Source organism: Molossus molossus, unplaced genomic scaffold (assembly GCF_014108415.1).
Source record: "Molossus molossus isolate mMolMol1 unplaced genomic scaffold, mMolMol1.p scaffold_m16_p_18, whole genome shotgun sequence".
In the NCBI taxonomy this organism is placed as follows: Eukaryota; Metazoa; Chordata; class Mammalia; order Chiroptera; family Molossidae; genus Molossus; species Molossus molossus.
The window spans coordinates 65,852,426-65,878,702 of record NW_023425353.1 but is presented as its reverse complement, the minus strand read 5'-3'; the positions used below and the strand labels follow the sequence as shown (position 1 = coordinate 65,878,702).

The 26,277-nt window shown below is 62.1% G+C and overlaps 1 protein-coding gene across 1 annotated transcript in view; it reads left to right on the top strand.

Moving 5' to 3' along the window:
* Positions 1–3,057: 3,057 nt before the first annotated feature.
* The window catches only part of POC1A (POC1 centriolar protein A), a 60,221-nt gene continuing 37,001 nt past the window's right edge, over positions 3,058–26,277 (top strand). The window contains exons 1-7 of the mRNA XM_036266538.1: positions 3,058–3,094; positions 5,495–5,579; positions 6,456–6,627; positions 6,997–7,176; positions 8,469–8,576; positions 9,412–9,527; positions 13,629–13,762. Of these exons, the coding sequence (XP_036122431.1) occupies positions 3,077–3,094; positions 5,495–5,579; positions 6,456–6,627; positions 6,997–7,176; positions 8,469–8,576; positions 9,412–9,527; positions 13,629–13,762 (813 nt within the window). The 5' untranslated portion in view covers positions 3,058–3,076. The remainder of the gene's footprint in view (positions 3,095–5,494; positions 5,580–6,455; positions 6,628–6,996; positions 7,177–8,468; positions 8,577–9,411; positions 9,528–13,628; positions 13,763–26,277) is intronic.

Sequence of the window (26,277 nt, the reverse complement as noted above, 5' to 3'; positions counted from 1 at the left end):
ATCATCTTAGGCCTCAGATGTCGTCAGAAACGTCAGGGCCCAGCTAGATCCTAATCAGTGTTGGAGTCTGGCCAAGTCAGCCTGCCCAGGGAAGGGATGAAAGTGTGAATGGGCTATGTCATAAACCTGACAAGCTATTGGGAGGCAACATGGAGGCCTGGCAAGTTCAGTGACTGAAAGTAAACACACTGGATAGTCTGATCATAAATTCCCAGCTGGGCAGGCCATGGTGGGTAATCACACCCCGGCCCATAGCTTCCTGAGCGAAGTCAATCTTGACCTTAAGTGAGCCTGTCCATTGTTCTTGTGCTTCTAAGATAATATATCTTTGATATGTTAGAGTAATTTTCTTTCCTTTTTAAAAAAAATTCTTTATTGCCCTGACTGGTTTGGCTCAGCGGTTAGAGCGTCGGCCTGCAGAACAGTGAGTCAAGGGTTCGATTCCGGTCAAGGGCAAGTAACTCGGTTGTGATTCGTCCCAGTCCTGGTCGGGGTTGTGTGAAAGGAAACCAGTCAATGTGTCCCTTTCACATCAATTTCTCTCTCTCTCCCTCTCTCCCTCCCTCCCACTCTATCTGAAGATAAATAAAAAAATATCCTTGGGTAAGGATTTAAAATTTTTTTTCTTTATTGATTTTAGAGTAGAGAGAGAAACATTGATTTGTTGTTCCACTTATTATTATTTTTTTAATCTCACCCGAGGATATTTTTCTATTTATCTTTTTCTATTTATCTTCAGATAGAGTGGGAGGGAGGGAGAGAGAAACATTGATGTGAGACAGACACATCAACTGGTTGCCTCCCGCACAACCCCAACCAGGGCTGGGGACCAACTGCAACCGAGGTTTGTGCTCTTGACTGGAATTGAACCTGAGACTCATTGGTCCTCAGGCTGACACTCTAACCGCTGAGCCAAACCAGCTAGGGCTCCATTTTGCTTTTTTTTTTAATCCTCATTCGAGGACATTTTTCCATTTTTTGTACAGACAGAGTGGGAGGGAGAGAGAGAGAGAGAAACATCGATATGAAAGGGACACATCGAGTGGCTGCCACCCACACAACCAACCAGGGCCGGGGACAAACTGCAACCGAGGTACATACCCTTAGCGGGAACCAAACCCGGGTCTCTCCGGACCGCAGGCCGACGCTCTAACCGCTGAGCCAAACCGGCCAGGGCCATTTTGCTTTTTATCTAATCCCAGAGATAGCCCCACTTTGCTTTCCCCTGCTTCTTTAATCTACTACCAATGGATTTCATATACTTTTGCTTACTTTTCCTTTGATTCTAATGTATAAAATATGCGGCAGCACTGCCATCCTCTGAGCATTTTCTCAATCCGTTGAGATTTTGCTTCCAGGCATGTCCTCAAAATTTTCGCTCAAATAAACTCCAAATTTTTTCTATAGATTGGACATTCTTTGTCTACAGAAGTTTCCTGAATCTTGCAAAACATCCGGCCCAGGTCAGTTCCAGGTAGTCTAGAGCCTGGGCCTTCCCACAGCGGAAAGTGGGCAGCAAGGCCCTCTGGTGGCCAGGCCCCTGGACTGTCTCCTTCCCTTTAAGCCTGCAATTCATTTACAAGGGTTTCGCAGGGCTCCAGAGGGGATTCCACCACACTCCCTCATATTACAAATGGGGAAACTGAGGCCCACAGAGCAGAGGTGTTTTTCTCCCTCGGTCATACATGAAGCACGGGGAGAACCGAGAGTGGAACTTAGGATTCTTCTCTCCACGGATGTGATTCCGAGTGACTAGTGTTGTTTTTCTTTTAATGGGCATTTGTTATAACCGCGTTTGGAGGAGCGAACCACTTCAAGAATCTCCCAGGAACAACTGTGGTGGCCCGACAGAGTCAAAGAAAGACCACTAGAGAACTGAAGTCCAGATAAGAGCCGTTTATTAGCCGGCCGGCGTCTGATTCCGAACACCCCTGCGACAGAGTCTTCGGAGATCAGCCTCGACCTCCTTACACGCACACCTTTTAAAGCTTAAAACCACATTCCGGTGTGCACTGGAGCATAGCAAGCAAGCACGTACAGATGCGAAAACATGCAGTTAGGCAGTTGGCTAACCTGGGAACCGGACATTTCTTGGACATATTTTGGTGCAGGGGGTATTCCAATTTACTGAGGTTATTTTGATCTCTATCCTGTTAATTAAATTCCTTACAAAACAAATTCAGCTAGAGGGCACACAGTGATTTTTACCAATAATCAGTTATGGGGCTATAAACGTGTCAGCACACAAGGAATTGGCCCTTATTAAGGTACTGAATGAAAACCAGCCCTGAGCGCTCTAACATGACACCCATACAAGAACTCACTTCTGGAATTCTTCTTTTTCTTCTTCTTCTTTAATGTTTTTATTGATTTAAAAAATTTTTTTTTCTTTATTGATTTTAGAGAGAGAAAAAGAAAGAAAGAAACGTCGAGGTGAGAAACATCAGTTGGCTGCCTCCTGCACGCCCCCTACTGGGGATCCAGCCCGCAACCGCGCAGGTGCCCGGACCCAACTCCAACAGCGACCTCTCAATCCACGGCGGGGCTCTCAGTCCACGGAGCAACACCGCAGGGCGCTTCCGGGATTCTTAATACTTTCCCCACCGGTGGTTAATCCTGGGTTCTCAATCCCGCTCTCGTGGCATCTTGGGAAATGTAGTTCCAGCTTCCTCCCGACCCAAGGTGGCGGCTGTCTTGGAACTGCATTTCCCAGAAGGCTGTGCTCGCCCTCTCGGCAGCCGGCTACGGGCGTGTGGGGCGAACCCCTCATCCAGCGCTCTTTGAGTTCTCGGGGAGGATGAGCGAAGGCGGACAGAGTCGTTGGGCGGCGCCGGCTGAAGGCTGCCTGGCCTGGCAGAAGTCGGAGTGGGGACCACGGAGCCCGCCCCACTGCTCTGCTTCCGGTCGGGGAGCAAATAGTCGAGGCACCGCGTCGCCTGTAATCGCGGTGGGCGGGGCTTGGGGCGCGACCGGCGTTGCTATTGGCGGCGAGTGGGGGCGCGGAAACTGAACGCGCCGCAACGGCAGCCGCTGCCGCCACTTACTCCTCCGGTGCTCTGGCCGCCCCGGCCCTGCGATGGCCGCGCCCTGTCCGGTGAGTTCCCGCAGGCGGCGGCCGCCCGGGCCTTAGTTTCCCCGCAGGGACAGTGGGTACCTGGCCGGGGCGTTGGCCGCGAGGAGCGGTGGGGCTCCGGGTTCCCTTTTCTTGAGGGGTTGTTTCGAACTTGCCTGGCCTTCTGGCTGGGGGCGAGGCCGGGAAGCGGGGGGTCTCGTTAGGCAGGCACCTGGGGACTTGAGCAGAGAGCCCAAACCAGGATCCAGGCAGTTTTACCCCAATCCAGTGTTCTTCCCAGAGACACCTCCACCTCCACCCCAAGATATAAACCACTTTAGGGGGGAGATGAACCGCAGAGCCCATGGGATTGGGGGAGAGGGTGGTGGGAGATTTTAGGGAGTCCCCGGTCAGGGTTGGACCTGAGGTTGCCCCTGCCCACTAGCCTAAAGGTGGGCACTGTCTTGCTCTTGTTTTTCCAAGAGACTCAGGTAGGGCGGTTGCTGCTCTGTTGGGGGCCCTCCCCAGCCGCCACTCCCTCTCTTGTTGAACGGGGGACTCTGGCAGGTGTGTTGGAGGTGGAGCCGGGCACTGGGCCTTGGGGACCTTCCATCTGGTTACAGCTCTGTAGGATGGCAGTCACCTTGCTGGGCTCCCTGCTGCACCCAAAGCGCTACTTGAGGTTTCTGATATTTGGGGCAGGGGAGATGTTCGGGCGCTGGGATGGAACTCGGGTGCTAAGACAGGAGCTGCTGCTGGATGGAGAGAGTCTCCACGTCTTCCTAAGCTGGGTCCTGACCTAGCCTCTGATGCTTGGTGGAGTGGAGAGGAGACCAGGGGCCTCTCCAGGCTGACCTTTAGGTTCACCAGCCATTCCCAGTGGGATTGAGCATAGGGGATGTGGTTCCTGAGATGGGGGCTGCCGAAACACCCCCATTTTCTTTCTTTAGGTCTTAAAAGAGTAACTTTATTGAAACATTACTCACATACCATGAAATTCACCCTTTTCAAGTGTAAAATTTAGTGGTTCTTAGTAACTTCACAGTGTTAATTGTGCAACCACCATTGAACTTTTTTTTTTTTTATCCTCACCCGAGGATATTTTTCCATTTTTTGTACAGATAGAGTGGGAGGGAGAGAGAGAGAGAAACATCGATGTGAAGGGACACATCGAGTGGCTGCCACCTGCACGACCAACCAGGGCCGGGGACAACTGCAACCGAAGTATGTGACCTTAGCGGGAACCGAACCCGGGTCTCTCTGGACTGCAGGCCGATGCTCCAACCGCTGAGCCAAACCGGCCAGGGCACCATTGAACATTTTTGTCAACTCAGAGGAACCCCCATGCCCGTTAAGGAGTTACTCCCCTTCCTTCCAGTTTCTTTTTCTATTCTGGCTGTCTCACATTTTTTGATAAATTTTAGGATCAGCTTATCAATTTCTGTTTAAAGAAATGCATCTAGGATTTTCATAGGGATTATGTTGAATCTGTAGAACAATTTAGGGAGTGTTGTATCTTGAAATGATCAGTTTTTCCAAAGAACATGGGATGTCTTCATTTATCTAGTTCGTTCTAAATTTCTTTCGATGATGTTTTGTAGTTTTCATTGGTTACATCTTGTACTTATTTTGTTAAATTATTCGTGTTTTACATTTTTTCTTTTTAATCCTCACCCAAGGATATTTTTCTGTTTATCTTAAGATAGCCCTGGCCAGTTTGGTTCAGCGGTTAGAGCGTTGGCCTGTGGTCCGGAGAGACCCGGGTTCAGTTCCCGCTAGGGGCACGTGCTTCGGTTGCAGTTTGTCCCCAGCCCTGGTTGGTCGTGCGGGTGGCAGCCACTCAATGTGTCCCTTTCACGTTGATGTTTCTCTCTCTCTCTCTCTCTCTCTCTCTCTCTCTCTCTCCCTCTCCCTTCCTCCCACTCTATCTGTAAAAAAAAAAAAAAAAAAAAGATAGAGTGGGAGGGAGAGAAAGGGAGAGAGAAAGAAACATTGACACGAGAGGGACACATCGACTGGTTGCCTCTCGCACGACCCCGACCAGGGCCAGGGACAAACCACAACCGAGATACGTGCCCTTGGCTGGAATCGAACCCGTGACTCATTGGTCTGAGGGCTGAGACTCTACCACTGAGCCAAACTGGCTAGGGCCATATTTTATGTTAAAAAAATATATATATTATAAATGGAATTGTTGCCTGACTTTTTTCAGATTGTTCATTGCTGGTATACAAAAATACAATTGATTTTTGTATATTGACTTTGTATCCTACAGTTTTGCTGAATTTGTTTCTTAGTCTTGATAGTCTTGTGGTGGGTGCCTTAGGGTTTCCTTTACACAAGGTCATGCTGTGAGCAGTTGTAACTCCCCGCTGTCGTAGGAAGGGTCTTGGCCCTGGGAAAGCCTCTTCCTCATGCACACGTTTGACCTGGTCCCCCCAGGAGGACCCCTCGCTGGAGAGACATTTTAAGGGCCACCGAGATGCAGTTACCTGTGTAGACTTCAACCTCAACATGAAGCAGCTGGGTAAGAGGGGGCGTCTTGTCCTAGGCACTAGGATGTTGGCTGGAGAGTCGGCTTTCCACTTGGGAGGTAGGCACGGGGGCAGCAGGGCAGTGTGAGGACCCGTGTGCTCTGCCTAGACCTGAATCTTGCTTCTGGTGGCCAGCTGTCGGGGTGCGGGGCTTCGTGGGCTCCATTTTGCATGCAGGGTGTGAGGCTCAGAAAGGTTGGGGGCCTTACAAAGTCAGCACAGATTTTGAGGGTGGGACTGGATTCTGGGGTTTTCCCTGAACACCTCAGCCACCTCTTGGGTCTCCATTGGGTCTGTTGTCCTCAGTGATATGGGCACGTGTAGTTGGAGATGCCTGCCAGAGAGGAGGATGTGGGGCAGGGCCCAGGACTCCCCTCCCCCACTGCCCTTGTGCTGCAGCTGTACCCCCAGCTTGGCCACTTGAGGGTTCATACACAGCTGTCTGGCTGTGGCTTCTTTGTTTCTTTGGGTGGGAGTCCCCCTTCATCTTAGGGTCAAAGTCTCTTGGCAGAGGGGACCTCATCTAGGCTTCTGAGTGGTAAAAGGCTTGTTGGGTGAGCTGCGCCCTTGTGTTGGGAGGACTTGCTCTCTAGTGCCCTCAGGGTGTGTCTGGGAGACCTGGGACCCACTGGGGGTTGAGTTTTCCCAGAGGCCCCCTAAGTTACAGCCCAGGGCTGGCACATGAAGGGCATTTCTTAGTCTGGTTCTGATGTGGGCCTGCTCCAAACTCCTGGTCAGCATTCACTGGGAGTATGGTCTGTCCCTGTAGGGAAAGGGGGGCTGCTGCTCCTGACCCTGTCACCCCAGAGTCCTGGGGGAGACTCGAGGCCCACTGGAGCCGAGGGTCACAGTGTTGCTGCTCTCCTTAGCCAGCGGCTCCATGGACTCATGCCTCATGGTCTGGCACATGAAGCCCCAGGCACGTGCCTACCGCTTCTCGGGCCACAAGGATGCCGTCACCGCTGTGAACTTCTCCCCTTCCGGACACCTGCTGGCCTCCGGCTCCCGCGACAAGACTGTTCGCCTCTGGGTACCCAATGTGTGAGTTACGGACTTGGAGGTGCTTGTCTGAGTCGGCCCTGGTGTCAGCACCGTCCCCATCCAGGTCCCCGTCCTGGCACTGGACTGGTCACAGTGGGACATCTCCCCCACTCCTGAGAAGGTGACATTAGAGACTGAGGCTTCAGTTGGGGCCCTCCCATCAGGGTTGGGAGAGGAATCCTGGGCTGACCCCAGCTTTGTAGATGGGACTTGCCTGCGGCTGCCTGCGCATGGGTGACCTGGGGCTCTGCTCCTGTCGGGGACACCGGACGCTTCGGCTGGATGGACTCGGGGAGGGCTCTCCGGGGCGGGGGAGCTCCGGTGTGCTTGCAGGCCCTCACGCCGCTGATTCTGGGTGCCTGCCTACAGCAAAGGTGAATCAACCGTGTTTCGTGCCCACACGGCCACAGTGAGGAGCGTCCATTTCTGCAGCGATGGCCAGTCCCTCGTGACAGCCTCCGATGACAAGACAGTCAAGGTGTGGTCGACCCATCGCCAGAAATTCCTGTTCTCCCTGAGCCAGCACATTAACTGGGTCCGCTGTGCCAAGTGAGCGTCCTTCCCAAGACCCTCAGAGGGACCAGGTGGGGGGCCACGGAGGGACTGCCGGGTGCCAGCACCATGACCTCGGTCAAGGTAGCCGTGCTTTAATCTTCCCGAACCTCAGCTTCCTCATCTGGGAAACGGGAATAATAATAGCTCTTCCATTGGAAGTTGTTGAGCAGCTTCACTGAGCTGATGCACGACAAGTAAGTGGTCCCGTCGCTAGTTAACGGTGACCGACATCTGTGCCGACGCAGCCCCAGGCGAGACACCGGGGCCCTTGCTGGCAGCAGCAGCAACAGTGAGATGACGGCAGCACGGCCGCGCCGTCCCTTCTGGTCCCTGCGGCGTCCTGCGGCGGGGTGCCACTCCCGCTTTGGGATGGGGAGACCGAGGCTCGGAACAGGGCGGCGTCTGACCAGGGCACACGGTGGGGAACTGGCAGAGCTGGGGCTGGACCCGACCTCTGGCACCAAGCTTGCTAGCGCTCCTTTGGGCTGTCTGCTCCTCGGGTTGATTTTGCTCCAGGGCTGCCAGATGGGGCCAGGTGTCTGGGGGGACCTGGTCTGGGTGCTGACCCTCCCTTTGGTGTAGGGGGCAGTGCTGTGGGGATGGGGTGACTCAAAGGACCTTTCAAGGTCCAAGAGTTACAGACACAGAAGTGTCTGTTTCCAGCTTTTTCAGTCCTTTGAACAGAGATCTCCTTTGTCATATCTCTGCTCCAGTAGAGGACCTTGGGGGTATCTGGGGACACAGGAAACCATGGGAATGAGAGGTCACTGGGGACTGTGGTTGTGTTGTTCTGGGGATCCCCGTGCAAGTTATTTGTTCTCCAGGCCCCTGATCTTTGTGCTGGGAGGCCTCCCCCAGGCTCCTGAGAACAGGAGAGGGCAGGGCCAGCAGACAGTGTCAAGCCCGCACTGGCCTGTGGTGGTGGCCTCAGGGCCCCCACCTGGCTGCTGGCAGCCTGTGCGCTGCTGACCCGCTCAGAGTCGTGTGTGGACTCGGGACCTGGAACCGGGCCATGATGCCGGGGGAGCTTTCGGCCACCTTAACGCCAACAGCACCAGCAGTCAGCACGGATATTGCCACCTGCCGTGTGCGGTGCCCTCCTGTGCCTGCCCATCTCACAGAGGGGAAGCCACTTGCCCAGGGTTACCCGGGTCAGGGCAGGGCGTGCAGTCCTGCTGGTTCCTGGGGTCAGCTCGTGGGCAGTGCAGGAGGGAGGCTGTGGGAGGCAGTGTGGCGCCTGTGTGACATCTGTCAGTCTGTGGTGTGACTTGCCCTGCCTGATTCAGGTTCTCCCCCGACGGGCGGCTCATCGTGTCTGCCAGTGATGACAAGACTGTCAAGCTGTGGGACAAGACCAGCCGGGAGTGTGTGCACTCGTACTGCGAGCACGGCGGGTGAGCCCCCGGCCCCTCCACCGGAGGTGCCTACGGACAGCAGCCCTGCGCGGCAGGCGGCCCAGGGAGGCGGTGGGGGCCGGCCACGCCTCTGCTCCCGGCCTCCACATCTTTTGCTGGTGGCTGGAAGGTGCAGCCTCACCCCCATCCCCTCCAGTAAGGGGAGCACATAATTCTTGGGGCCTCTCTTTTCACTCTCTGGTGCTCAGAATTGTGACATGTCTCTCTGAAAGCAGACCCCCTAAAAAGCACGTTGGTGTGTTACCTGTGGTGGCCTTATAAGTGAGAGGTCATTGCAGCCATAACCAGATGGTGGCCATCCACACGTGGTGTCATCGGGAGAGGGAGGACCTGCAGCTGAGCAGGGACTCCCCTGTTTGGGTTTCTAAACGAACCCTGGCTTCTGCCCGCTCAGTGAGGACTCCTGGGAGCTGGCCACGATTCCGGCCTGGGTGTCCTGCGTGGGTAGATTGAGGGCCTCGGGCCTCGCTGGCCCTTTGTGTCTGGGCCTCAGCGGGCAGGCCGGCCTGCCTCCAGCCCTGGTAAGGGCACCGTGTCTGACTGAGAGCCCCGAGCAGCCGGCTTGCTGACCTTGGTCTGAAGACCGCTTTCTCTACTTACATTTAGAAATTGGTGCTGGGCCTTGCTCCCTGGTGAGTCAGCTCAAGTCACTGTTGTCACCCGCTCCTCCCAGCTCTTCCCGGGCCACTGGCTACAGAGATAGGGTGGGAGGGGTCATTCTGAGAGCGTGAGTAGGTGCAGGATGACGGTGCTGGGTGTGGGGCTGTTCTGCGCAGCGCAGACCCTGGAGCACACGCTGGCCCTGTCTCCCCAGCTTTGTCACCTGCGTGGACTTCCACCCCAGCGGCACGTGCATCGCCGCCGCCGGCATGGACAACACGGTGAAGCTGTGGGACGTGCGGACTCGCCGGCTCCTGCAGCATTACCAGCGTGAGTGTCCGCGCGCAGCGGCGCTGGGTCTGTGGCGTGTGGCGGGGCTCCTGGCTGCCGTGCGGAGGGCCCGAGGGTAGCCCTGGTCAGTGGGGAGGGGCCCGGGTCTGTTGGGATCTCCAGGGGCAGGTAGACTGTGGCATGGCTGTCCTGCTTGGAGCTTTGGCCAGGAGATGGAGTGCGGTGCGACCTGGCGCCCACCAAGCCTTTGTGCCCGCTTATGAGTGGCAGAGTCGCAGGCACACTGCCGGGCCAGGTGAGGGGCCAGCGATGGGTCTCTGGGCAGAGCTCCTTTCAAGGGCACCTCCCAGGCGCTGCCTGTGCCATTTGCCTCCCCCTGCAGTGGAGGCTTTGCCCTCCAGAACCAGAGTGGCAATCCTGACCTGTAAAGGGGCAGATCTGTCCAAAGAGGTCAACGTTGGCTACCTCTGGTCCCACGGGGTCCTCCACAGATGTGGAGCTGTGAGCGTGTGGAGGGTCGATTGGGCTTGGACCCAGGCTCAGGAGCCTCCCAGGCTGTCTCCCTTATTTAACTGTAGCACTTGGAAGGCTGGGCAGCAGTGGTCATTGTGGGCTGGGGTCAGGCCCAGGTGGGTGGGGGAGAAGCGGGCTGGGGTCAGGCTCAGGTGGGTGTTGGGGAGAAGCGGGCTGGGGTCAGGCCCGGGTGGGTGGGGGGAGAAGCGGGCTGGGGTCAGGTCCGGGTGGGTGGGGGGAGAAGCGGGCTGGGGTCAGGCCCGGTGGGTGGGGGGAGAAGGGGGCTGGGGTCAGGCCCGGTGGGTGGGGGGAGAAGCGGGCTGGGGTCAGGCCCGGGTGGGTGGGGGGAGAAGCGGGCTGGGGTCAGGCCTGGGTGGGTGGGGGGAGAAGCGGGCTGGGGTCAGGCTCGGTGGGTTGGGGGGAGAAGCGGGCTGGGGTCAGGCTCGGTGGGTTGGGGGGAGAAGCGGGCTGGGGTCAGGCTCGGGTGGGTGGGGGGAGAAGCGGGCTGGGGTCAGGCTCGGTGGGTTGGGGGGAGAAGCGGGCTGGGGTCAGGCTCGGTGGGTTGGGGGGAGAAGCGGGCTGGGGTCAGGCTCGGTGGGTTGGGGGGAGAAGCGGGCTGGGGTCAGGCTCGGTGGGTTGGGGGGAGAAGCGGGCTGGGGTCAGGCCCGGGTGGGTGGGGGGAGAAGCGGGCTGGGGTCAGGCTCGGTGGGTTGGGGGGAGAAGCGGGCTGGGGTCAGGCTCGGTGGGTTGGGGGGAGAAGCGGGCTGGGGTCAGGCCCGGGTGGGTGGTGGGAAGAAGCGGGCTGGGGTCAGGCTCGGTGGGTTGGGGGGAGAAGCGGGCTGGGGTCAGGCCCGGGTGGGTGGGGGGAGAAGGGGGCTGGGGTCAGGCTGGGGTGGTTGGTGGTGGGAAGAAGCGGGCTGGGGTCAGGCCCGGGTGGGTGGGGGGAGAAACGGGCTGGGGTCAGGCCCGGGTGGGTGGGTGGGGGTAGTGGACTGGCCTGAGAGCAGAGTGACTGGCAGGGTGAGGCAGGGGCTGTGGGGACGCCCGGAGGAGCTGGGAGTTGGGCAGGAGGCGAAGCGGGCCGGCGGGCGGCCTGTGGACTCAGGGCTGAGGCGGGGCAGGGGCAGAGCTGAGTGGTTGGGGGAACTATGGTCGTTGAGTTGGGACTAAGTTTAAGTTCGTGGGCTCACTTCCAAAATTCACACCTAAAAATGGGAGGGACGTGTCTGGACAAAGGTATGGGGCCTGGGGTTCAGGACTCTTCCCACAACACCCCACAAGTCCTTTCTAGCCGATTCTCAGACGCTTGAGGACAGCACTTTTTTGGGTTAACCTAAGTGACAAGCCTCCTAAGAAGGGGGAACGGGTGGTCTTGAAAAGCACATGGAGCTGCGTGATGCGGGTGGGTCCCTTGACCCCTCTGGGCCTCCTGGGACAGTGATGGGGATGGGGATGTTGGGAGAGTATGGAGTTGGTTCACGTGAAGAACTTAGAGGTTGCCTGGCACAAAATGGGAACCAGGTACAGTGTTAGTGACAATGACAATGATCCTGATTCTTAGGCTGGAGTCAGGTCCCTGGGAGGCCAGCCACGTTGGTCAAGGCCTGCATTACCCTACAGCACCACCAGGTGGCAGGGCCCAGCCACAAGACCAGTTCTTTCCTCCGCTGGGAGCCCTGGGGTTTGTCAGTATGATGTCTGTTTCAGAGGCTTCTAGAAGAAAGCTGCAGTGGGGGGTCTGCCCTCTATTTGGAGACGCCCCTGTCCCTTCCCTCCTCTCCTCTAGGCTTAGAGGCCTTTCTTCTGCTCCAGGCCAGAGGGAGATCGGGGAAGGTGGGGGAAGGTGGTCGGCAGGCGCAGAGGAGTGCTGGGCGGGTCTGGAGGAAGGGCCTGGGCAGGCAGAGGAGGGTGCAGAGCCTAGGGCCAGGCTGTGCCCTGGCTGTGAAGGGGATGGTGATGGTGCCTTATTTATGGGGTTTCTGAGGGTTATAATGCAGTGCCGTGGGCATGGTTGGAGGGACCAGGCCACCTCTGATGGGTCAGGAGCCTGGCCGGTGTTGGCGGGGTGCAGCAGTGGGCATCCATTGGGTAGGGCCTTGAATGCCTTGCTCTGGCCCAGGTTCCAAAGATGCAGGCTGGCTGGCAGTGCTGGGACCGGCCTGTCACCGGAGGAGCCAAGGGTGAGCGGTGCGTGAGGACAGCAGTGCCGAGAGCCGCTGGGGCGGGCGGTCCATGCCCATGTCCGAGTGAGGCCGAGCAGCGGAGTGGGGCACGGTCAGACCGGGGATGGGTCTGCGCACAGGCAGAAGCTGATGCTGCCGGGTGGAGGGCCCAGGAGAGGTCCCTGGGGTTCCTGAGGGAGCAGGCGTCAGTGACTGCAGGGCTGGGGACTGAGATGGCATCAGGGCCAGTCCTGGGGGACCTGAGGCCTCGTGGAGAGAATTCAGTCTGTGCTGCCGTCCTTGCCTCTGTGAAGGGGACACTCAGTGAGCCTGCAGCATCTTGTTTCTGAGCTACCCCAGTGCAGATCACAGGCTTCGGGGGCCGGGGCACCCCATGAACAACCGTGTTCCCTGGGTGTTCATGGGGCATCAACCCCATCCCACCACCCTCAGCTCCCCTTTGGGGCTCCAGGAGAGCCTGGCAGTGGGGGGGGACACACCCTCTTTGCTGATGGGGGGACCTGGTTGGGTTTTCTCTGGTCAAGCAGCTCCCCAGAGAGTTCCGTGGCAGAACCTGATCCCTGAGGGGCTCTCCCCACCCCCAGAGGCACGGGGTCGGTTTGGAGGCAGATTCCCCAAGAAGGGCTCCCCCGCTCTGGTAGCGACACCTGGGCAATGCTCTTTCTCTGACCCTGGGAGACCAGGGGAGAGGCTTAAGGACCTGTAACAGCCATTGTCTCTCCTGGTGACACTGGGTGAACACCAGACACTCCTGAGTGGGCTTTGGGCACATGAGGTGGTTGGTGATAGGCGGCATGCAGCCAGTGCCCACGGTCACGCTCCTCGGAGAGCACTTCCCGGCCCTTGTCGGGTGGTGGGAGTCACTTTGGGCTGTAGCAGGCAGCTGGTGCCATTTGTCTCAGGCAAGGAGTTGGTGGCTCTGGCCGATCCCTGTGGGAGCAGCTCTGATTTCGCAGGTCGGTGGGGCTGCTGGAGCCTGGGAGTACCGTCCCCGGGGCAGGCTGGGCTCCATGCGCCGGAGCCCACAGTGTTCGGACATCTGCGCAGCAGGCAGTCCATCCCAGAACTGCAGCGTGCCTTAGGGTTTCTGGGCACGTGCAGGTCCGACATCCAGTGACAGCCCGAGTGGTCCATGGGGCCGCTCCCCACTTCACAGACGGGTGGTTGGAGGCTTGCCCACGGCACGCAGCAGGAAGCTGTGAATCTGGGTCTCCAGCTCAGGGCCTCGAGTCTGGCGTCTGTCCACTGTCCCACTCTGGGCACCGTGTTGATTCTCACCATTGACTTGCCCAGGCCCCCGGAGGGCTTGACTTGGCCCTCGCCAGAGGCTTTAGCTAGAGCTCAGAGTCCCCCGTTCTCTGTCCACCTGGCCTCCGCAGACCCCACGACTCCCACAGTGCCCCGGGGCCTCCCAGCCAGTGCCTGACTGGTGTCCCCTCCCCAGTGCACAGCGCCGCGGTGAACGGTCTCTCCTTCCACCCATCGGGGAGCTACCTGGTCACGGCCTCCAGTGACTCTACCCTGAAGATCCTGGACCTCGTGGAGGGCCGGCTGCTCTACACGCTGCATGGACACCAGGTGAGCGTGCAGTGGACAGAGAGGGCCCAGGCCAGGCTGGGATTCCCTGAGGCAGCCCTGCCCTGGAACCCACGGGCGGTTTCTGTGGTCCCCTTGCTGCCTGGGCACTGGGGGGAGATGCAGAGACCGCTTGCACCCCCACAAGACTCGTGATCTTTGTCAAGGTGCTGGGCCTGGCTCCGCGGCTGAGAAGGGACTAAGGGACTTCCGATGGGTAGATGTGGTTGTCAGACCCCCCAGGGCTGGCTGAATGCCCTCTGTCGCCTCGTGACCTCAAGCATCCCTTGGTCCCGCTTGATTGGAGCCCTGGACCCCGAGCCCTGAATTGCTTGGGGTCTCCCAGGCTCTGCAGACTCTCCTTGGAGACTAGGCGGCACGGAGCCGGAGGGCAGTGCCCGGCGCACTTGCTCGGGAGCTCCCGGGCTCCCTGGAGGGAGGGCAGCGGTGGGAGGGGCCTGAGCCCACGGCAGGGAGGTGGCTGACTGGGGCTCTCACGGGCCCCTTCTCCACCTGTGAGCAGGAGGCAGGCCGGGTGGGGAGAGGGACAGTCTCTGAGGGCTGAGGGAGGCCCTGGGGGCTCGTGGTCTTGGGGCAGCAGCCAGGTGTGAGGTGTCTAGCGCAGGGCTCTGGGGCCCACTGCCGTGGAGTTGGGACACCTGGGGGCTATTGGCCGTGCTTAGGGTGGGGGCACGGGCCCTTCTGCCTCGTTGGACCTGGAGGCTGCTTAGTGGACCCCTGTCCCTGTCCGAGGCATGTGCGCCGTTCACCCAGGGGCCAGCACAGTGGTGTAAATGTGACCACTAGGCTGGGCGAAGGCCGCTCTTGTTGGGAGCTTGCTGGGAGCCCCTTGGTTAGCTCCTGGGAGTCAGTGATTAGTCCAGTGTTGGGGCTTATGACCGGGACAGCGTTTGAAATCGTGTGGCTGCTGCTGCCTCCTGGTCCCCGTGGAAAGAGAGGAAGCAGCCACAGACGCACCGGCAAGTGCAGCGCGAGGGTCCCCAGGCCCTGTGCTTTCCGGAGGAGGCTCTCGACCGCTGACCCGCCTCTGAGCGTCTGCCGTACCCTCCCTGCCCTCCCTGCCCTCCCTGCCCTCCTGTGTCCTCCCTGCCCTCCTGTGTCCTCCCTGCCCTCCTGTGCCCTCCTGTGTCCTCCCTGCCCTCCTGTGTCCTCCCTGCCCTCCTGTGCCCTCCCTGCCCTCCTGTGCCCTCCTGTGTCCTCCCTGCCCTCCTGTGTCCTCCCTGCCCTCCTGTGTCCTCCCTGCCCTCCTGTGTCCTCCCTGCCCTCCTGTGCCCTCCTGTGTCCTCCTGTGTCCTCCCTGCCCTCCTGTGCCCTCCCTGCCCTCCCTGTCCTCCTGTGTCCTCCCTGTCCTCCTGTGCCCTCCCTGCCCTCCTGTGCCCTCCCTGCCCTCCTGTGCCCTCCCTGCCCTCCTGTGTCCTCCCTGCCCTCCTGTGCCCTCCCTGCCCTCCTGTGCCCTCCCTGCCCTCCTGTGTCCTCCTGTGTCCTCCCTGCCCTCCTGTGCTCTCTCTGCCCTCCCTGCCCTCCCTGCCCTCCTGTGTCCTCCCTGCCCTCCTGTGTCCTCCCTGCCCTCCTGTGTCCTCCCTGCCCTCCCTGCCCTCCTGTGTCCTCCCTGCCCTCCTGTGTCCTCCCTGCCCTCCTGTGCCCTCCTGTGTCCTCCCTGCCCTCCTGTGTCCTCCCTGCCCTCCCTGCCCTCCTGTGTCCTCCCTGCCCTCCTGTGTCCTCCCTGCCCTCCTGTGTCCTCCCTGCCCTCCTGTGTCCTCCCTGCCCTCCCTGCCCTCCTGTGTCCTCCCTGCCCTCCTGTGTCCTCCCTGCCCTCCTGTGCCCTCCTGTGTCCTCCCTGCCCTCCCGTGCCCTCCCTGCCCTCCCGTGCCCTCCCTGCCCTCCTGTGCCCTCCTGTGTCCTCCCTGCCCTCCCTGCCCTCCTGTGTCCTCCCTGCCCTCCTGTGTCCTCCCTGCCCTCCTGTGTCCTCCCTGCCCTCCCTGCCCTCCTGTGTCCTCCCTGCCCTCCTGTGTCCTCCCTGCCCTCCTGTGTCCTCCCTGCCCTCCTGTGCCCTCCCTGCCCTCCTGTGTCCTCCCTGCCCTCCTGTGTCCTCCCTGCCCTCCTGTGCCCTCCCTGCCCTCCTGTGTCCTCCTTGCCCTCCTGTGTCCTCCCTGCCCTCCCTGCCCTCCTGTGCCCTCCCTGCCCTCCTGTGCCCTCCTGTGTCCTCCCTGCCCTCCTGTGTCCTCCCTGCCCTCCTGTGCCCTCCCTGCCCTCCTGTGTCCTCCCTGCCCTCCCTGCCCTCCTGTGTCCTCCCTGCCCTCCCTGCCCTCCTGTGTCCTCCCTGCCCTCCTGTGTCCTCCTGTGTCCTCCTGTGCACTCCCTGCCGTGCCCTCCCTGCCGTGCCCTCCCGTGCCCGGGCGAGCAGCAGGCGCGGCAAGGAGACCCAGTGCTGTGCTTCCTGAGAAGTGAGACTGCGCTGTCGTCTGTCTGCTGCTGAACCTGGAGATGAGGGGCCGGCCAAGGGACAGCTGGCGGTTTGGGGGTGTGGGAGCAGGAAATGGCTCCACAGGACTATTTCTGCCTCAGGGCACCAGGCTCACCTCCCCCGAGGAAGGGAGAGGAAAGGTGGGAGCTCACCTCTGTCCCTTTGCCATCTGCTCCCAGCTCGCCGGGCTGTCCTGCGGCCACACGATGGGCGTCACCGCCCTGCCTCCCGGGCACACGGCCTGGTAATCCGGGCCTCCCCGGGCGGTCAGCAGAGCCCAGACGGCGTGAGCTGTTCGACCAGGAGAGGCAGGCCGAGTCTCGGTGGCACCTGGAGGGGTGGGTGAAGGACGGCAGCTTCTCCCCCAGGGCACAGCTCCAGTGGGCGTGGGAGTCCGAGTGAGGCCCCAGGTGCTTCTGTTCCCAGCCCCGGGGCCGGGCTTGCCCTGCGCTCGCCCGCACTCGCTCCAGCCTGGCCTCTTCCTAGAGAGCTGCTCCTCCTCCTCTTCCTCCTGCTTTCCCTCCCCCTCCCTCTCCCTTCCCTCCCCCTCCCTCCTCCAGACCTGCCGTGAGGCTGCTGCACTCCTGGCTGGCGGTGGCACCTCGGTGCTGGGTGCTGCAGCTGACCACTCGGGCTCCTTTGCCCTCTCTGCCTCGAGAGGACGTTCTTGGGGGGACTTCCTAACGACATGGAGGCAGCAGCATGATCAAAGCGTCTGGTCGGGGCTGATGTTGGGGTGCGAGTGTGTTGTTCATGAGGCGGACAGGTGCCCGCGGACGGGTGCCTGAGGACAGCCTGCTTGCCCTGAGCAAAGCCCTGCTTGCCCTCGGTGCCCCGGGGTCCACTCTGGCTCCTGTGGGCCGGGCTCTGCCCCTGGGTTTGAGGCGATGGCCATTCTGCCCAGAGCGCCTCCCTGAGGGAGGACGGTGCTGCGGAGCAGCCTGGATTTGGGCAGCAGGTTTAAGCTGCCCGCTAGCCAGACCTAGTGGGCTAGTGCCTGTGGACCTGTGGCGGGCCGGCTGCTCTGCTCAGCCCTGGGCTGTGGTGGGGAGGAGCCCGTGGCGGGCCGTGGTGGGGGCCGGCTGCTCTGCTCAGCCCTGGGCTGTGGTGGGGAGGAGCCCATGCGGGTGCTGGGCTGCTCTGCTCAGCCCTGGGCTGTGGTGGGGAGGAGCCCATGCGGGTGCTGGGCTGCTCTGCTCAGCCCTGGGCTGTGGTGGGGAGGAGCCCATGCGGGTGCTGGGCTGCTCTGCTCAGCCCTGGGCTGTGGTGGGGAGGAGCCCGTGGCGGGGCCGTGGCTGCTCTGCTCAGCCCTGGGCTGTGGTGGGGAGGAGCCCATGCGGGTGCTGGGCTGCTCTGCTCAGCCCTGGGCTGTGGTGGGGAGGAGCCCGTGGCGGGGCCGTGGCTGCTCTGCTCAGCCCTGGGCTGTGGTGAGGAGGAGCCCGTGGCGGGGCCATGGCAGGGGCTGGGCTGCTCTGCTCAGCCCTGGGCTGTGGTGGGAGGAGCCGTGGTGGGGCCATGGCAGGGGCTGGGCTGCTCTGCTCAGCCCTGGGCTGTGGTGGGAGGAGCCGTGGTGGGGCCATGGCAGGGGCTGGGCTGCTCTGCTCAGCCCTGGGCTGTGGTGGGAGGAGCCGTGGTGGGGCCATGGCAGGGGCTGGGCTGCTCTGCTCAGCCCTGGGCTGTGGTGGGAGGAGCCCGTGGCGGGGCCATGGCAGGGGCTGGGCTGCTCTGCTCAGCCCTGGGCTGTGGTGGGAGGAGCCGTGGTGGGGCCATGGCAGGGGCTGGGCTGCTCTGCTCAGCCCTGGGCTGTGGTGGGAGGAGCCGTGGTGGGGCCGTGGCTGCTCTGCTCAGCCCTGGGCTGTGGTGGGGAGGAGCCCGTGGCGGGGCCGTGGCTGCTCTGCTCAGCCCTGGGCTGTGGTGAGGAGGAGCCCGTGGCGGGGCCATGGCAGGGGCTGGGCTGCTCTGCTCAGCCCTGGGCTGTGGTGGGAGGAGCCGTGGTGGGGCCATGGCAGGGGCTGGGCTGCTCTGCTCAGCCCTGGGCTGTGGTGGGAGGAGCCCGTGGCGGGGCCATGGCAGGGGCTGGGCTGCTCTGCTCAGCCCTGGGCTGTGGTGGGAGGAGCCGTGGTGGGGCCATGGCAGGGGCTGGGCTGCTCTGCTCAGCCCTGGGCTGTGGTGGGAGGAGCCGTGGTGGGGCCGTGGCTGCTCTGCTCAGCCCTGGGCTGTGGTGAGGAGGAGCCCGTGGCGGGGCCGTGGCTGCTCTGCTCCGCCCTGGGCTGTGGTGGGGAGGAGCCCGTGGCGGGGCCATGGCGGGGGCCGTGGCTGCTCTGCTCAGCCCTGGGCTGTGGTGAGGAGGAGCCCGTGGCGGGGCCGTGGCTGCTCTGCTCAGCCCTGGGCTGTGGTGAGGAGGAGCCCGTGGCGGGGCCGTGGCTGCTCTGCTCCGCCCTGGGCTGTGGTGGGGAGGAGCCCGTGGCGGGCCGTGGCGGGTCTGGGCTGCTCTGCTCCGCCCTGGGCTGTGGTGGGGAGGAGCCCGTGGCGAGGGCTGGGCTGCTCTGCTCAGCCCTGGGCTGTGGTGGGGAGGAGCCCGTGGCGAGGGCTGGGCTGCTCTGCTCAGCCCTGGGCTGTGGTGGGGAGGAGCCCGTGACAGTCAAACTCTGAGGATGCTCCTGACAGTTTGTGAGATGCTGCTGGCTGAAGTGGCTCAGCTCCAGGAAGTCGTTCTGTGACACCTGCCTTGACCCCTTTAGGGCATGTATCACCTCCGCTGAGCCCAGGGACGGAGCCGGGTGGGGTCCCAGCCCGGCGCCCTACAGGTGTATAGTCCCCCAAGGTGCCTGTCCTGACGTCCACTCCCGCCCTGGCCTTCTGGGAGATGCGTCACTGGGCTTTGGGGTGACTTGGGCTTTCACATTCTGTTCTGGGAGGTGGCTGATGCCTGGGAGGGAGCTGCTTCCTGAAGCTGGTGATAAGAAGCCCCTGGGCTCCTGCGAGGTCCCGGGTCCCCAGAGGTGAGGATGGTGACCCGAAACCACTTCCTGTCAGGAGGGGAGTGGAGGCCCGGAGAGTGGCTGGACCCGTAGGGTCTCACGCAGCTTAGGGGCGGGGCAGCGGGATGGACCGCGTCTGAGATCCTGCCACACTTACTTGCCTCACGTGGGCAGCTTGTAGACACCGACTTGGGACTACACGTGTTCTCAGGCCACAGGTCTGTGGGAGGCCGGGAGGCCTGGGCTGCCTGTGCCCCGCCCTGCTGCTGCATCACCCCATCTGGTCCAGCAGGAGGGAACCCTTGACACTGGTTTGGACTTGGAGGACCTCCCGGGGACGGTCCCCAGGCACGGCCCTGAGAGGGCACGGAGGGGTCATTGCGGTTGTCGGCCATTGGGCAGCAGCCCCCTGAGCTGGAAGGGACACACCTGCTGGAAGGGACAGAGCAGGAGGGGGTCAGAGACCAGCAGAGAAGCCAGCCCCAGGGAGCCAGTGCTGGGGTGAGACCTTGGCCAGGAGGGGGCGCTCTGTGCCAGGGAAGTGTCCTGCTTGAAGGCTGGCTGAGGGAGGGGCACAGCACTGAGGAGCCTGTTGGGGCTGAGAGGTGGGTGACCTAGCTGCCCCTGTCTCCAGCCACACCTGCCCACCCAGTGGAGAGTGGACAGCAGGAGGTGCTGGCATGACCAAGGCCCTCCTTTTCCGCCTGCACCTAGGACACTGGCATTTCTTTTTTTTTCTTTTTTCTTTTTTCTCCTCACTCGAGGACATTTTTGTACTTATCTTCAGGTAGAGTGGGAGGGAGAGAGGGAGGAAGAGAGGAACATCTATGTGAGAGAGACACATTGACTGGTTGCCACCCGCACAGCCCCAGCGGGGGCCAAGGTATGTGCCCGTAGCACATACCTAACCTAGGACTCTGGTCCAAGGGCCAGTGCTCCAGCCACCGAGCCACACCGGCCAGGGCCACACTGTCATGTCTCTCCGTGGCTGGGCTGGTAAGGAGCCTGCGTGCGCCACTCCCTCTGCCGGAGGCCAAGTGCTGGGTGTGTTCGTTTTTGGGGAGGGGTCACACACCTGTCTGGTTTCAGCCATGGAAGCCTGCGGGAGGAAGGTGGGGGCTGTGCGTGGGAGTCAGGCCCTGGGCTTTGGGACAGACCCCTGCAGCTGGCCTCTTGCCCTGTGACGTGGACAAGGCCTCGGCTTTGCTGAGTCTTCCGTAGTCCATACACGACTTTGCGTCCGCCTCATTCGAGGAGGGGACGTGTCTGCTGCCCGGCACCGCCCAGCAGGTCCTCAGGGACGGTAGCCCCTCTGCACCTCAGCTCTCAGACACGGTCCCGTGCCGCTCCAGGTGACAGCTCTTTAAAAGGCCATTCGTAGTTCTTGGGGCTGGGCGGCCGTCATGTCCGTCAGGAAACGAGTCTGCGTGGTCTCTGATGCCGTGGCCCCGGTGGTGGGCCCGGGCTGCAGACACCAGTCTTCCCTGTGGGCTGGGGGCGGCCCTCGTCCCCTCCCCCCACCCACAGAGGCCCTCGAGGGTTTATCTGGCTTTATTTTGTTGAGGGCTGTCCTCTCCCTCGGAACACCCTCTTGCTCTGGCCTTTCTGTCATCAGGTCCTGAACCCTCCCCTGGTGGGTGGGCTGGTGACTCCTCTGGCTCAAGTGCCCTCGCCACTGCCCACTGCCATGGTGGGTGTGGCCTGCTGGTCCCCGAGACCATCTGCAGGTCTGTGCAGGGCCCTCAGTAGTCCTGCCCGCCGGGGATCTTCTGCGGGCTGGCGGGAGTGCCAGCGCCTGCGCGGAGGCTCTGGGTCTTCCTTGGGGCTGCCACAGCCATGCCGTGGAGCAGGAGGAAAGGGGCAGACGTGGGGGAGGCAGGCTGCCCGGAGCGTCCTCAGCCATCTCAGCCCCGCGGCAGCAGGGAGACCGGAGGGAAGGGCTTTCCCACCAGTGACAGCTGTCGTTCGGAGCCTTGTGCCCGAGCAGGGCGAGGTACTAGGAATAGAGATTTATTTTTCTGTATTTTCTGAAACATCTCAAGCCATGCTCATTTGGTCTAAGTCCCAGAGCTATTCGGGAGAGGATGGTGGGCGGGATGTGGGTGGGGAGTTAAATCTGATGCTCGTGGCTGCAGTTGGTGTTCTGTCGCTGTGGAGTGACTGCACTGCACGGGGACCAGCGGCATATGGCTGCACGCGCCCCAGCTGGCCTGCCGTGTGGGCAGGCAACCATTGCCTGGGCCCACCCCGTCCGTGCTGGGGGCGTGGCTGCTGTGATGCTACTCCCAGCCTGTGCGTGCTGGGGCCTCGTGGCACCTGGGACAGTGGCCACAAGGGGGCCTCGCCCTGCAGCCGGTGAGAGGCTCTGTGACTGAGTGGGTGGGGCCCACGGGCTCTCTCAGACTGCTCCAGGGAAGAAGGAAGGTCATACTTCCTGCGTGGATAATTGGGCACCTCCTGGAGAGGTGAGGGGACATCAAGATGGGGAACAGCTCATTTGCTTCAACCTAAGTCACCCAGACATCAGCCTGGCCCTCGTCCCCTGCCTGCAGCCCACGAGGGCTGGGAATGGATGTCCCTGGTCTTGGTCGGACAAGAGTCTCCGCGTTGCTGGGCCAGCCCTCCCAGAGGCCCTCCTTGTCCAGGGACCACCGCTGGCCACAGAGCCGGCCCACAGGAGTGCAGGGGCCTCCGTGGCTAGAGTTTGTAGAGCGGCCGGAGCGTGGGGCAGAGACCGGAGCACCCACTCCACAGGCCTCTTGGGCTCCTTGGGCTCTGTGTCTGTGTGATAGACACTCTTCTTTTACCTCTGACTTGGGGCACGTGGGTGACATTCCTGTTTGTTCAGTGGCAGCCACCTAAAAACTTCAGAACTCTTACGAGGTGATGGTGGGTACAGTACCTGGCTGGACCTTTGCCCGAGTGGCTGCTGTGGGCACAGGGGTCAGAGTTCAGGAGTGAGGGAGTCAGGTGGGACGAGTGAGGGGAGCAGAGCAGGTCACCAGGGGCTGTGGGGCGTAGACAGAGGGGCCCCGTGGGCTGGCCTTTTTTTTTCAGACTTTCTCCACTGATGCTTTGTCATGTGAGAGAAATAAACCAGACAGTATGGCTCCCTTGGGTCCAGAGGTTGGCGTGGCAGAGGTGGCATGTGGTGAAGTGGCTGGGTGTGGGTCCCGCCAAACTCGAGGGCCAAGTGCGGCTGGGTCAGGAGGGGGAGGGCATGGAGGGAGGGAGCACCTGGTGGGCCCAGGAGGCGTCCCTGCTGGTGGACCTGGCCTGGAGCCACCTGGGGACCAGAGCCGCCGGCAGGCTGGGCTCCACACTGCTGAAGGCCCAGCGAGAGCGGCAGTAGCTCTTGGGTCGCTAAGGCATCAGGAGTGACTAACGGAAAGGAAGACGCCACCGTGGAGGCAGGTGGACCTGAGAGCCCGTGTCCCGTCTGACTGCTGTCAGGGAACGGGACTGCCCTCGCAGTCTGCTGGCTGAAGAGCCACGCGGGAGCCAGGCCCTGGAATCGGGGCCCAGTGTATAGCCTTAAATGAATTTATTTGAAACCAAGAAAGACGGAAAAGAGCTGGATTGGGAGCTGCATGCACAGGTGCAGGTGGAATGCGGAGAAAGGAGACCCGAGCAGCCCGTGTCCGAGCAGCAGGGGCCCTGGTGCTGCAGAGCCGTGAGGGTGGGAGGGGGCCCGGGCGGCCCAGCGAAGGCCACGGGTCGGCACCGGATGTCAGGGGGGAGCCCGCCTGCTCCAGTCCATGCTGCTTGGCCCACAGCGCAGCCCAGGGCCAGCGTCCCTGCACTGTGCTCCGAGAGCCCCGGGCCGCTGCCTGGCCCCGGCTGACAGACAGACAGACGGGTCAGGGGCTTTGTGGAGGTGCCGCGTGCGGCCTCCTGGTACATGGGCACTCGCGGGGAGGCCTGCGGGCCTCACCCCCTGGGCTCCCTTCACAGCTGCTGATGCAGTCTCCTGGCAAGGGGGCTTTGGGGCAAGTTCTAGCACCTCTTGCCTGCAGGGCTCCCGCACCTGCTCTCTGGTCCCGAACCACCTGCCGAGCCCGGGCCGCCAGCTGCGTCCTCTGTGCCGGTGCTGCTGTCCCTGCGTGGTCTCTGACATCTCGTCCCCAGCTTGGCATCTTGTGGTTGAGTGACTGCAGCTTCTTGGACACCTGCCACTCCTTGGCCAGCTCTGCGCAGGCAGAGAACCCAGCTCTTTGGGCAGTCCTTGTACTGGTACCTTCTCTTCCTTCCCTCTTTGTTTTTCCTCAAAACGAGAGTAGTTTCGTCATTTTGTTTTCATGTTATGTAACAATGTCTTATATTTGTTAAAAACTCACAGTGCAGAGATTTCCAGGAATCAGGTGACAGCCACCTGAAATTTACTGCGTCCTGTCAGCCTCGTTAGCCCTGGTGAGTGGCACTGGAAGGGCATCTGATGCCTCACCTGCCCCGCCCCTCACTCAGGCCTCGTGCTTGCAGCTTTGCCCCTGGCGCTGCACGCTCCCCAGTGGAACGGAACAGGCTTCTCCTTGGTCCTGTTGATGGCCACACAGGGCTCCTGGTTTGGGTGATCCCCGGCCCGTTGGGGCCCCACCCCACACACAGCAGTGAAAGGCACAGGCTGGAGGCACCTGCCCTCGCAGACGCACAGCCGGGGGGTGACGTACACACGCCCTCCGAGGACCTGGGGTCAGCACTGGGTGCTGCCGGCCTTGGACCGACCTCAGCCCCATCGCGGTGCCTTGGAGGGGGGGGGTCTGCAAGTGCGAGGGGCGTCCCCGCCGCCAGTGTGCCGGCCCAGGGCCGGTCCGCGCACTTGTCTCCTCTTGCTCCGTGACCTCGGTCCCTTGCCAGCCCGCAGCCTGGCTGGTCTGTTCCGGCACTGAGTGGGAGGTGCTGCCCAGTGCTCCCCAGTGCCCCCAGCCCCCCGCTGGAGGCTCCTCGTGGGCACCTGGGCCTTGCTGTTCCCCGTGCCGGCGGAAGGGACCGAGGGCTTCGTGGCAGTGGCCAAGCTGTCATCTGGGAAAGAACCTCGTTTCTGGTTGTGCTCGGGGAAGGCCAGGGACTGCCGCCCTGAGTTTGGCAAGGAGGAGGGGACGGTTCATGGTGGTGGGCTGAGCACGTCGTCACCCTGTGCCTCCGTCACGCACGTGGGGAAGAGCCCCCCTCTCCTGGGAGGTCATGCTCCCGCCCCACGCCTGGACATGCTCACTGGCCCTCAGGGCGCTGCCCAAGCCTGGCACTACCCTTCAGACAGTCTTGGGACCTTGAGCACCTGGGAAGCCAGAGTGGACATGTCTCCCCCCAGGGTCCAAGCATAAGGACGGTGACATGCTCAATAGAGGACTGTCCTGTTGCTCCTCTGCCCAGGCACCTTTGGTGACCTTTTCCCCGGTCTCCCTCCCGCCCTTGGTTCTGGCCTCTGGTGTTGCCTGGGCTCCTTGACTGCACTCAGCCTCTGCTTATCGGCTCCTCCGTGGGCCCCTGCACACGGCCGGTCAGCGGCAGGGTGGTGTGGGAGGAGCGGCCTGGGCAGGGGCCTGTTCTGGTCTCACGCTAGGCCTGGGATAAGTCACTGCCTCTGACTGCTGCCCTCTCCTTGGGAAATGGGGACGGTGATGCCAGCTGAGCAGGGCTGCCACAGTGGATTGTCCTGCCCTTCCCCTGCCCACCCACAGCCCATGGCCTGGCCTTCGCCCTGTCCGTGCTCTCAGGGTGGTGCTCATGCCCGGGCACCCATAGTTACCTCTGCCTCGGTTCCCTCCCCCCTGCAGTGCCTCGGTTCCCTCCCCCCTGCAGTGCCTCGAGGGTTCCCTCCCCCTGCAGTGCCTCGGGTTCCCTCCCCCCTGCAGTGCCTCGAGGGTTCCCTCCCCCTGCAGTGCCTCGAGGGTTCCCTCCCCCTGCAGTACCTCGGGTTCCCTCCCCCCTGCAATGCCTCGAGGGTTCCCTCCCCCTGCAGTGCCTCGGGTTCCCTCCCCCCTGCAGTGCCTCCAGGGTTCCCTCCCCCCTGCAATGCCTCGAGGGTTCCCTCCCCCTGCAGTGCCTCGAGTTCCCTCCCCCCTGCAGTGCCTCGAGGGTTCCCTCCCCTCTGCAGTGCCTCGAGGGTTCCCTCCCCCTGCAGTGCCTCGAGGGTTCCCTTCCCCCTGCAGTACCTCGGGTTCCCTCCCCCCTGCAATGCCTCGGGTTCCCTCCCCCCTGCAGTGCCTCGAGGGTTCCCTCCCCCCTGCAGTACCTCGGGTTCCCTCCCCCTGCAGTGCCTCGAGGGTTCCCTCCCCCTGCAGTGCCTCGAGGGTTCCCTCCCCCCTGCAGTACCTCGGGTTCCCTCCCCCCTGCAGTGCCTCGAGGGTTCCCTCCCCCCTGCAGTACCTCGGGTTCCCTCCCTCTGCAGTGCCTCGAGGGTTCCCTCCCCCTGCAGTGCCTCGAGGGTTCCCTCCCCCCTGCAATGCCTCGAGGGTTCCCTTCCCCCTGCAGTGCCTCGGGTTCCCTCCCCCCTGCAGTGCCTCGAGGGTTCCCTCCCCCTGCAGTGCCTCGAGGGTTCCCTCCCCCTGCAGTGCCTCGAGGGTTCCCTCCCCCTGCAGTGCCTCGAGGGTTCCCTCCCCCCTGCAGTACCTCGAGGGTTCCCTCCCCCTGCAGTGCCTCGAGGGTTCCCTCCCCCCTGCAGTACCTCGAGGGTTCCCTCCCCCCTGCAGTGCCTCGAGGGTTCCCTCCCCCTGCAGTGCCTCGAGGGTTCCCTCCCCCCTGCAGTGCCTCGAGGGTTCCCTCCCCCCTGCAGTGCCTCGAGGGTTCCCTCCCCCTGCAGTGCCTCGAGGGTTCCCTCCCCCTGCAGTGCCTCGAGGGTTCCCTCCCCCTGCAGTGCCTCGAGGGTTCCCTCCCCCCTGCAATGCCTCGAGGGTTCCCTCCCCCCTGCAGTGCCTCGGGGGTTCCCTCCCCCTGCAGTGCCTCGAGGGTTCCCTCCCCCTGCAGTGCCTCGAGGGTTCCCTCCCCCCTGCAATGCCTCGAGGGTTCCCTCCCCCTGCAGTGCCTCGAGGGTTCCCTCCCCCCTGCAGTACCTT